At 50.1% G+C, this 12,109-nt stretch overlaps 1 protein-coding gene across 1 annotated transcript in view; it reads right to left on the bottom strand.

The window, feature by feature from the left end:
- Positions 1–2,593, bottom strand: part of GRXCR2 (glutaredoxin and cysteine rich domain containing 2) — a 5,261-nt gene extending 2,668 nt beyond the window's left edge. Inside the window, exon 1 of the mRNA XM_085312642.1 lies at positions 2,249–2,593. Coding sequence (XP_085168768.1) covers positions 2,249–2,593 — 345 coding nt within the window. The remainder of the gene's footprint in view (positions 1–2,248) is intronic.
- Between the last annotated feature and the right edge of the window lie 9,516 nt (positions 2,594–12,109).

Here is a 12,109-nt window from a genome sequence, read left to right as displayed (position 1 = left end):
AGCACCCACAGCTTCAGCTGATGTTGTAATTCATGCTATTGTATGAGCTGGCATCCATGCAGCTGTTCTGCAGATGAGACCTTTCCATTACTTTTGATTTGTCAGAAAAATTTTCCCCGTCCAAAGTAGGGAAACCTCTTTTCTTTGCAATTTAATGCTTGCAAAGTGGTCCAATTAAAAAAAATCACATTATTAAATCAAAATTCTATTCCTAACAGTGAGGAATCAGTCTAAAATAGCCAAGGAGACACACGAACTTGCGTTATTTTCTAATGATTTTAAAACTAACCTTGGTCTGGTCAAACATCTTTTTGAAAGCAACATTTTGCTTACCTGTCTCTTCTCCCCTTATCTCTGAACTAAGTATCAGCTGACAGCTACCATAGCCTCTTGCTTTGCACACTGTTCATATTTCACTCTGTGCAAGTATCTGTGTCAAAAAGCAATGCAATAGGAGATGCTCTATTCTAAGAAAATACCATGCCAGACTTGCACCAGCTGATGTAAATTGGCTGATGGTTCCCCTGGCATTTTGACATCTGCTTCTCTGTAGCATGACAGAAGCATGGGGAAAGAAAGCAGGTGAGCAGAAGTCCTTCCCATTTGCAGAAGGCTTTTTAAAAAGCCTTATATTTATTATGCAGACATGGTGCTTCCAAATACCAAATGGATGTTGACACAAAACAGAACTGGTATTGGCTAGGGTGATTACTCAAAGTAGTTATGGTTAGGGAAACCAGGAAATAGAGATGCGCATTACCCAAGAACGCAGAGCAAATTAATGGTGTAGACAAGAGCTCTTGAGAGTTCTGTCTTTGGGCAAATATTCATTGTGGTTTGGTGTTTTCAATTAAACTAGATATCCATTGCATCAGCTAAACACACTTCAGCTACCAGCAATTTAGGATTCCTACGTGTAACTCTGATTAGCACCAAGAACTAATAGACTTTTAAGGTAGAAGTATCAACAAAAGCCATAAGAAGTATTTCACACTTTTTAAGAGCTTCTTCAATCACTTTAGCTGTGGGAGTGCCAAAGTAACTGCTGAAGAGGCATTCCCCATTATCCAAAGAGGAGAACCTCGCACTGCAGCTGTTGRTGCCCTTGAGTAAACTCAAATTTCTCTCTAGGGATATACTCAGTTCTTGGCCCTTCTGCCAGCGAGTGAGGCAAAGACCAGTCACGGCAGGACTGGGATGATGTGTGTTAGTGTTTACTGGGCAATGGACTGCCTTGCTCGTTGCTGACAGCTGCTCACAGCTACTAATCTGAACYGGACTGAACAAGCTGGATTCGACAGAGAGCAATTCACCAAGCTAGCTAGCTTACATGGTCTTCCGTTTTGTCTTTTTTCTGAGCAGACTCACCTTGAGTTTTACACATCTGCTGGTTGCATCAATATTAAGGACGCTATTTAGAGTCTGTGTACTTACAAGTCTAATGTGGCTCTGTTATTAACAGTGCTCATGCCATCGTTACTCTGTGAGTTATTGTTTAGTTGGTACATGTAGATTGGATAAAATCAAATAGCTATATGATACATATCTAATTTGGCAAGATAAGAATCTGAACAATAACCCTAATCAATTGATAATTAATCAATTGAACATGTATTACACATATATGCACTTTTTGTTACAGCTAGAGAGGCACTACTAAAGCAATGGCATTGATTATTTGTCCRGTGACACTAAGCTGGGAGTTTCAAAGTAGCTGGAGGGTACCTCCGACGCTCTCCAGGACGTAGATGTCTCACTCAGAGGCTCACTGGTACGCTGCTAGTGGCACTAACCTTTTCGTCAGCTCAAGTCATGCAACTTTAATTTAAAAGATAGCTAATTAAGGTAATCTCCACCTTACATTCGACTGCTAGAAATCTTAATACAGCTATATGTATAAATAATGATATACATGGAATTACTATATAAGATTCTGTAAAATGGAAACATGCAGAGTCTCTCCAGCAAGGAGAGAAAGTGAAGCACAGATAAGAGACGCTGCTCATTTGCTGACTGCCCTTTTGCAAAACACAACGATCCTGCAATTTGCAGAGTAAGYAGAAGACAGAATTTGTGGCATAAAGGCTGAGGATTTACAGATACATTTTTAAAAGACTGTATTGGCAGAACTGAGTTACATCTGAATGAAGTCCCAGTCCGAGGCTCCAGCTGCCGTGGTATTGTAAAAATGGTCTAGTCTGAAGCTGTTTCCAAAGAGCCTGAAGAACTTAGGCTGGACGTTACTTACCCTGCAATGACTTTCACTTGGTTGGTGCTCACTGAAGAGAGGAGAGTTACTTGTGAGATTGTATTTCTTATCCTCTTTGAATATACTGATCCTTTGGGCAGTCAGCTTGGCTGGTGATAAAAACCTGTGTTCTGGTGTTTCCCCAACCTCACAAAAATGATCCTCCGGCTCGAAGCTGTGGCGGATAAAACGCCGCGAGCGCTCTTTCGCAGGGGGCTCAAGTTCCTGGCCATCTTCGTAGACTTGTTTTAGCACTCGACCGCTGTAGGCCGAGGATATTTTGAACCTCACTTTGCGGGGTCTTCCCTCATGCTTTTGACTGAGTTTCTTCTGATGCTCATCCATTAGTATGACTTCAAGTTGCAGCTCCTGGAAATCAGCTCAGCAAGGACAGCTTTGGGTCCAGAAGAAAACTCTCCCCAGCGTCCCCCAGCCAGGCAATGTATAATTCAAGGTTTCTCATAGTTCCTCTCATCTTACAGCAAAGCTGACACCACTGTATAAAATATTGATAGATATTCACAAAGAGAAAATATTTATGATGGTGAAATACAAGGCAGGTTTTATTGAACTTTACTGAATGGTGGAGAGGTTGCCTTACAAGACAAGAAAAGAAGTCAACTTTGGGAGGATAGGATTAAATTAGAAAACTCTGCCCATCCTCTGAAGCCACGGAAAGGCTTCTGCTATATACTGTGATAAGAACTATTCCAAATACACCATYCCAGCAGCTTTTCACAGTTTTCTGACAAGGTGAAAGGTTAAAAAGTCAGAGAAAAAGCAATCCAGCTTCACAAACAGCAAATGTGARTAATTCCTCTCCCCTCCTCTCTCTGAAGCCCTGAGAGTACAAAGCTCCATTTCATTTTAATCCAAATGTGTTTCTCTACAGGTTGGTGGAGATCTAATTAAGATTTTCTCTCTCCTTAGCTTTCAAACCCTGTTTGTAATTCCTGTCAGCTTTCAGGGCCCTTTGACCATTCTGCTTTTGCTTTTCTATTTTTAAGCAGCAGTCACCTATTGAGAGACACGGGAGGCCGAGACGCTGCCCTTCTGCAGCCCCTTTCCCAGGTGCAGGGAGGGCAGAAGACACAGCTGTGCTGACCTGGCCATTTTATTTTTGCACTGGCTGCAAAGCAGGAGGGGTAAGGCCCCGGGGAGCCAGGTCTTCCCCGGAAAGGAGGGGCCGCGGCGCCGTGCGCGTCCCCACGTTGCGTGGCGGCTCCGCAAGGTGCTGGTTCCTGGCGGACGGCGCGGCCCAGCGCCTCCCCGAAGTGCTTTAGCTGCSCGACGCTGGTGCTGCCCGCAGGCCCTGCTGCAACCAGCCATGACCCAAGTCTCTCACCTTCTTACGATAAGACGTTGTTTTAAGATCTCTGCCAGTTACCAGAAGCTGGCACCTTGCTGGCAGGCACTTTCTTGCTCCACTAGATGGGTGCTCTTCCCATTCCCGGCTGTATGCATACTTCGGGCTTTTATTCCCTCCTCTCAAATGGAAAGAAACGGAGGGGATATTTGTGAAAAGCATGTTTAGCACAAAATGCATCAACAGAGTAACTGCTGTCTCCCTGTTAAAAAGATCTCATAATACCTATTTATATCAAGTGCACGCAGAAACAGTTACAATCTTTCTTCTTTTGAGTTTCCCTATTTCAGGAAACTGCTTCTGCAGTTAAATGCAGTTTCCTCATCTGGGGCTTAAGCTAAGCTTTCTGCCTCCATCCTGCCCAGTCTATAATTTAAAAATAGAGCTTTTAAAACTAAATATTCTCAATAGTTTCGTGTATTACGTTTACTAAAACCATTCATTCACAAAGYGCTAAGCAGGCAGCTCAGAGGTGTGCGCGTTAGCGAAACGCTAAGCGTTCACTTGGTGCTGGAGGAAAGCCCAGTCCACGCAGACCTTCCAAGCCTTCAGGCATTGGAGATGATTTCTGTTGTGACAGATGCCGCTCTCGCAGGTTCCTTGAGCTGCTGGAAGCCTCATCATAGCAATATTTAAAAGGTGCATATCCTGCCAGCAGAGCATTGCACAGAAATGCGTGGGTGAACGCACATCAGCCTCCCATCCTATCTCAAATAGGAAAGTCTCACGTTATATGGGAACAACTTTAATTTGTATTAATAAAACTCAGTTTTATTAAAAAACCCTCTCTATTTTACTGAAAAGTTGTATCCATCCCTCTGCCTCATGTGCACTGTGTGAATCAGCCCCCAGTACTGCTGCTTTTTCCAAGATACACCAGTAATCCTACCTTGACACAAATCACACTTTGTTAGATCCCTCAAATCAAAAGAAACCAAACTCCAGTTGAGGAATTGAGCAGGAAGCAGAGTTCAGAGCAGCAACGGGAGACCAGCGCGAGCACCACCGCAGCAAGCCGGACTTGCGGGGGGAGCAAGGTGACTTCGGGGCTCGAGAGGCTGCCGGAGCACCACAGGTCTGCCGCGGCCCTGTGATTTTCACGTTGCAACGATCCCATCTGCTCCGTTGGTATCAGCTGGATTTTCAGTTTATGCAAACAGCTTGTGGTGGATTGCACAACGCCTGCATTTGGGGTGAAATTCAGCCCTCCACAGAAGCGAGCACAAGATCCTGCAGCCACGCGCTCCCCACCGAGATCCAGGGCAGCACGCAGACTTGCTGCAGCGGCTTCCCCTCGCTCGGGCGGGCGCGGGCTCTCCTGCACAGATGCTGCTTGTAAAGAAAAGATTCTTCGTAAACAGCATTCTTATATTTCTTACCTGTTTTAAACAACTCGGGCCGACCATTCAAATTAAATATCCCAGACAGGGACTTTCCAGGCAGTGTTTTAYGAAGGCGTTCCCCAAACCCCACCAGAGCGTGTTTGCATCATATCCCCTTGCGAAGGCACTAGCAGAGTTTCCCTGTTTCGTGCCCAGCCTCCTATTTTCACAAAAGTCACAGGATACTTAAAACGCTGGATGCTCCTACTTCCCGCTAAACTGCATTCACAAGTTATGAGGGTGCACAGACCTACACACACATGCATTCACGCACATGAACGCTGCGATTTCGTAAGGCTCCATCCTCCCAAGAAACCAGGCGGAGGATGTCTGAGCTTTGCCRGCTCCTCTCCTGCCCTGCACCCAAGGTAGGACCTGCAGCGTGTTCCCGGAGACCGACGTCAACCGGAGGGGGGACGCTCGGCTCCCCCAGGAGCGGCTCGTGGGTTCCCTGATGCAGGTCGGGGTACTTTGCACCCCCCCCCCCTTAGCCCTAGAGACTGTTGCATGAGCAGTTAGGAGAAGAGTCCTAGGTGTAGTGTAAAACCTTGAAGTCACAAAGAAGCACAAACCAGAAAAAAGTTCTTCAGAGAAGGAAATTCCCACAGGTTGAGTTTTGCTTAGGGAAGTTAACCTCCCTCCTCGCTCCTGAGGCTGCTCCAGAGAGCAGCGCAGGACAGAGCACCGTGAAACTTCAGTTAGGAAATACACGTGCGCTGGATAAACAGCAGAGAATGGGGACAGCAGCTGAGGAATGAAAGAAAACGTCACCTCACAGTTAGCACTTCCAGAAACACATGGGGTTGCAGCACACAAACAGAAGCCATGGAAGTGCTTTCTTGCATGACAGGCACCTCATTTGGAGGCATGCCTGTAAGCAATGCTGGTCTGCAGTGTGACTGAAATACAGTTTCCAGGCACCTGTGCTCATGGAAGCTGGTCTGCAGTGTTGTACAGCACTCTGCCACAAGGACTCGGCTCCCGCTGTGCCTTTCCATCGTGCTCTCTTTTGCTGGGCTCTTGAGCAAAGTTGCACCCTCTTCTCTAAGCTTCCTTGATGAGCAGCACTGAGCTGCAAACAGGAACTATTGGAAAAACAAACTCAAACTACCAGGCTCCAAATTGCTAAGTGATAAAAAAGAAAAAGCAGCAAGTAGCTGAACCAATTGCTTCTTAATCTGCTAAAAAGAGAAGAGATACATTTGCAACAGATTCATTTGCTATGCAGGCTGCTAAGGACTTCACTGCTATGCTTCCCTTCTGTGCCACAACTTTCCACTTCATGGCTAGGGCTGAAGCTTTCTGAGCAGCAATGTTTATAACCTCATTTGCTTCACTAAGTGAGCTATGGAGCATGCTCTGGGATGATGTTTCTGTCAGCTAGAAGCACCTGGGAACAGTAAAGGGTGATGTATTGTTGCAAGCGATGTTGTTATTTGCAACTGTGTTTAATTAGGTAACTGAAGCCTGACATTTTCTGTGGTCAGACCTGTGAAAAGAGCAGCTGGGAAGTGCTCAAAGCAACTTTCAAAGGCCTATGAGGCTGCTTCCCAGGTCTATTGTTTCTTGAAAACCCTTATTTTTTTGTCTTAAAAAAATGAAAATTACATCTCTGCAGATTCAGCCCTTGTTGGGCAAATCCCAGTGAATTTAGTGAATTAAGACTTGGTGCTTGCTGTTTTGTGATTCTTCACTGCACTGTAGGGGAAGAAAATAAGACGGATGTTCCAGAAAAGCGAGAGGCAAAGCCGTGTCAGGAGGAGTGCGGCGAAGAGGGTGGCAAGCTGCAGCCTCCTCCGCTGGGCTGGTGGGCAGTGCGCAGCTTGCGTTTCGGTGCAGCTAGCCCAGTGCCTGCTGCCCTCAGGCTCTGCTCACAGAGCGTCCGGGTCCAGCGGGGCCTGCAGGCCACCACCTCTTGTAGCCCTGTCTCCCATGCAGAAGGCATTCGGGTGTCCTGGCCCGGGTGGGCTGGCGGTGCGACCCGTAGTGTGGCTCCGGCTGCAGGTTGATGGTTTGTGCCCGTGCCCTGCTCTCGGCGTGGCCGGTGGCCGGAGGCCGTAACGTGACCTCCCGCAGGGCTTGCGGATCGCCTTGCGCAGACGTCTAACCTTCACGTACGCTGCACGAGGGACCCAGGCGCCCTATCAAAATGACCTGGAGTCCACGCTCAGGACCGGGTGCTGAAGCTCAGACCTCRCAGCTGCTAACCCATCGATGCCCAAGCCTCCTCTGTGCCTGGCCCAAAATYTCATGAGCCTGTTGTCAACTTTAGTCACATCCATTCCCCTCTTTGGCCGCAGCACGCACCACGCAGCAAAGGGGGGGGAGAGCGACTGGCTGTACTTTCCAGGCCCCCATGCTAAACTGCTCTAAGGAAAGCTCCTGGTGCCGAGATAATCCCCTTCCTGCTTGTGTTTTCAGGTGCTGCAGCCCAAACGTTCCYGCTTTGGAACTGTGCGTGCTCCGGGCTTGGAGCGCCCCAGCCGCAGCAGGCGCCCGCGGCGGGCGGCCGTGGCGGCAGCGTTTCCCGCAGCCCTGCTGCGCGGACTGAGCCCCKCTCGGCGCCGAGCGGAAGCACTGCTGCGGGACCCGGCACAAGAAAACCCACAGCTCGTTAGTGTCGCACTTTGCTCCTTAATTTTAGGAGGGGGGATGTGGACAGTGCTGAAMGCAGGGAAAACCCTCTCTGACACAAAGAAAGAAGCCAAGGCGGCAGGAACGCCCCAGCTCCGCGGCCAAGGCAGCCCGGCCCCCAAGAGCTGGCACAGCCCCTGCCAGCCCTCAGCCCCGACGTGCCCGGCCCAGCTCCACCCCGTGCTGTTCATAGCGCCACTTCACCAAAAATTTTGCAGTGGTGCTCAGGACAGTTACGGTGCCCAAGCRAACGAGGCTTTGCCAGAGGCACCTCTTCACCGGGTGAGCCTGGAGAACGTGCAGCGGAGGGGACCGGAGCCCCTCYGCGAGCTACCGAGTCCCCTGGCAGGGGTTAGTTCTCCCTGGGACAAAGACATGTTTGCGCCAGGACCAAGGATGGCGAACCGTGGCCCCTGCAGCATGGAGATGTGTCACCTTGCCTTGGTGCCCAGAGCCGGGCTCAGCCAGGCGTGCAGACTGCGGCGGATGCATCCACGGCAGCTGTCCTCGAGACAGCAGGCCCTCTGTGTCAAAGCTTCACGTCCACGCCACTGCGGGACCGTGCCATAGCAGCTCTGCTGTGCTGGAACACGCTTGGGAGGATTGGGCGTCTCTCACTGCTGCAAAGCAAGGCCATCAGAGCCCAGGGTGCAGCTGGTCCCCGGTTTGTCTGCCAGTATCACGACGGGCAGTGAACAGCTGAGTACTGGCTTGGGAGCTGCAAAATTTCAGGGGGGGCTTTTGCTCTGYTCACTCAGGTCCCTGTGCTGTGCACATCCCTGCGGATTCACCTTGGCCTACTTATGTTTCTGAGCAAGTGCAATGTATTTACTAAATGTGAGGGTTTTTCTAAGGTAGCACCGGGCCGTAGGCACAATATCCATCGCCGCAGCTGCGAGCGGTCGGTCGCCTCGGCCACCTTGCAGCCCCAAGCGACGCGGTGCCGCGGCGGAAGGTGGGCAGCAGCGGAGCGAGCCCAGGTGCCGCGGCTGGGCGGCGAGGAGCTGCGCGCCCACGCGCCCCGCTGCCCACGCTCGCAGCCCGCCGCGGGCCTGGAGGCACCGGCAGGACCTGCCGCTGCTTCCCTGCGGGGGCAGCCGCGATAGCTCGATGCGTGTTGTGGTTGGGGTGAGCAGGAGGACAAGCTGTTAGCTGCAGATCTATAATTTATGGCAGCTTGTGAGTGGCACCCCCTCTCCCTGCCCTCCAGCATCTAAAAAAAGCATAAAAGGTCCCTCATCTCCCCGGAGGAGGAGGAGAGCGGCATCCATTTGTGCTGCACGGTGCAGCAGAAGGCTTTTTATAACTCCCCGGGGAAGCGCTGTCATCTGCCCTCGGCCAGCTCGGCCCCTTCGCACAGACTTTCAGTATGTGGCAGTCGTGCGGAGCGCTTCCGCCGGCAGCTCCGTGCAGAGCTCCGCAGGGTCACCGCGGGGCTCCCCGTGAGGCGGGGGTGCCGCGCGCCCCGCGGCCCCCGAAGGCCGGCTCCCCCGGCGCCCTGGGGCGAAGGGTGCGACCGAGGAGCCCTCCCTCCGGAGGAGGCAGGGAGCACGGAGCGGAGGGAGCGCGCAGCGCCCTGCGCTTCCTGCGCTGCGTGCCGGGGCATGCAGCGAGGAAACCACCGTGCCCGCCGACGGGGACCCCCGCAGGCTCGCCGCCAGCCCGGCGCAGGGATCGCTTCTTGTAACGATCTCTTAGCCTCTGTTAACTCTGTTCTGGTAGCCAGAGGAAGAGCAAGAAGATTAGTTACAATATAAGAATGCATCACCATATGTAAGGCTGTGAGTGAGGCAAAGCTGAAAACAGAGGTTATTGGATGTAAATGCTCTTCCCGAGTCTGCTGCTGATTSCTTTTATGACCTTGAAAAGTCACTCCACCTCTGTTTTTCCCCTCTTTAAAAGGGAGTAATTATGCCAGCTTCATGAAGTTCTCTGTGATCTTTAGTTATTAAGTACATAGGCTGGTTTATACATTAGTGTATCACAACAATGAGAACTGGAAGTAGTCAACCATGTCAAAACACATCAAATTCAAAACTGATAAAAGGAAATACTCTTTTTTTTTTTCAAACAGCGTCATTAGGCTTTGGAACTGCCAGCCACAAGCTGCTACCTAAAGCCAAAAGATGAGCTGCATGCACCCGGATACACACAGAAATCTGAGATTTTTGCCTGATAGAAACTAAGCAAATAAAGCTTTAAAGMGATGTGGTGGGATAGAGTCGGGGGGGGGTCACACATCAATTGCCTCGACAGCCTTGAGAAAACAAACCCAATGCTTCTTGCAGTGACCTAGCCCACCAAGTCTCAAATGTCAGCAGCAAGAAACTCAGCTGTAAACCTTCCTTACTCTCTGAAACAACACAGTTCATTCCAAATGTTGCACTCTGCTGATAACAGCAAGCCTTCCTCCTTGGAAAGGCGAGAGGACAAGTTCCCACAAAGCTGGGCACGTTCAGCCTGTCCACAAGAGCTGACTTCTGTCCGGGCAGACAGAAGCTCTCGCTAGACAGCRAGACTCCTGAGGAGACACCGAGGACAAAGTATATTTGCTGTTTGGCTGGGAATTCATTTGAGCTGTTTTCTAAAAGCACGAGCTGAGGCGATGGGGAAGGGCTGCAGCACGCTGCCTCTCCGCAGGTGAGCGAGCACGGAGCCGCTCCCTGCTGCGGGCAGGACAGGCATGCCAAAGCAGGATGACTATTTCTGCTATAAAAGTTGCTTCGCAATTTCCAGCTTCGTGATAAACCACTTTGATTAGAAGACTTTAGGAAGATGCGTTTCATCGGCGTCACCCTTTCAGTGCGAGGCTGAGCTGAGGAAGCCTCGTATGGGCACGTGGAGCGAGGCTGGAGCAGGCGGTGCCTCGCCAGGGCGCTGCCTCCCCGGCCCCGCGCTCTGCCTGCAGAGCAGCCTCGTTCAGCATCCTACAGGCTAAGCACGCTGCCGGGTCCGGCCGGAGTTAATTACAACACAAACATCAAACAGAGACTTTTTAAATGAAAGGGAAGGACCAGCAGCGTTCTAGCTCTGCCTTTACTTGTTAATTCCCGATTATGAGCCCCCCCCCTTGCAAGGGAGCGGCCGTGGCAGATAACACCGTTCGCTAGGGTGCTCTGAGTGTTAAGGGGGGAAACAGGCAAGTCTCACATCCTAATCCCAAATCAGACATTGATTTGCTGTGTGGCCTCATCTCCTGAATTTCTCCATGTATAAAATRGGGGTGTTACTTAGCCTGAGGGGTGCTTCACAGAGGAATTAGCGTTAAGCAGCCTGCGCAGCCTGTGGGTGTCCTGGGACAGCTCCGAGTCCCAGCGCCGGGTCCCGCTCCCGGCAGCCGCTCCCGGCGAGGATTACACGGGAAGGTTCGAAGCAYTGAGCAAAAGCACGTTGATTCGGCCTTGTAGTTTGCTGTGGACTACAGAACTATTTGCTTTAGAGTATGGATCCTTCTTTCATGTGCATATTCAATTTTGTCCATTGTTTTTACAGTACAACTAAAACAGGCTAGGATTTGCTTAAGGTTTAGAAAAAAAATTTTAAAGAATTTATAGAGCAAATTTGATCATATTTAGCATTAACTGATATCTTGTCAACTTCATTTCCCATCATTTCTCAATTCTATTTCATCATTTTATTTCATTTCTAATGAGACAAAAATACAATATGTAAGTATTAATCACAGAATGGAAATAGGGAAGAAAACATTAAAAAACCTTCAAACCTTTGGTGTCAGTATAGTTTACGCCAAGCATTGCATTTAAAAATGCCAGTATATTAGATGACGTTATTTTCAATATTGTTCATTTAAAAGTTTGCATTTGGTCAGCCAAGCACAAATCAACATATGACAGACCACAAAAAAATACCAAAGTAAATGGAAACTCTGTTTCTGAGATGAAACAGAACAGAGTAATTTTTTTTTGCATTATCCTGAAGATGTTTGTCAACATTTTAATTTAGCTAAATAGCTACCATTAAAAAAAATTAAAAAAAAAACTTTTTTGTTGCAACAAAATCACATCCTGTGGGGGGAAAAACAGTCAAAAACCACATTTTCCAGCACCACTAAGTACTTCTGAAACATTCCTCTACAAAAGTATGCGGGAATGCGTGTCGCACGCGCAGAACACCAGATGAGCGCGTTACCCACGCGTGGGAAAACAGAAACACGTCGCTGCGACCGAGAACGTTTCCTCCCCCTTGGCTTGTCCGCGCTGCTCGTGCGCTGCAAACACGCAGCCGAGATACAGCAGCGGTTGTAAAGGAGAAGCACCCTGCATCCCGCCCGCAGCCACCTCTCGCGCTCCTTGGGCGGGCGTGAGCGCGGACGGACAGGCGGACGCGAGCCGCGGTACGCGGAGCGACCTCGGCCAGCGACGCCCGTTCGCAGGCGCCGTGAAGCCCCCGTCGCCTCCCCGCGCCGCTTCCCGACCCCGTTTCGCGGCGTCCTCGGCCCCGGGGGGCCCCGGCGCCCTC

Source organism: Rhea americana, unplaced genomic scaffold (assembly GCF_003343005.1).
Source record: "Rhea americana isolate MKP2758 unplaced genomic scaffold, rheAme1 scaffold_37, whole genome shotgun sequence".
In the NCBI taxonomy this organism is placed as follows: Eukaryota; Metazoa; Chordata; class Aves; order Rheiformes; family Rheidae; genus Rhea; species Rhea americana.
The sequence above is the reverse complement of the archived record's forward strand: the minus strand, read 5'-3'. Positions and strand labels throughout refer to the sequence as shown.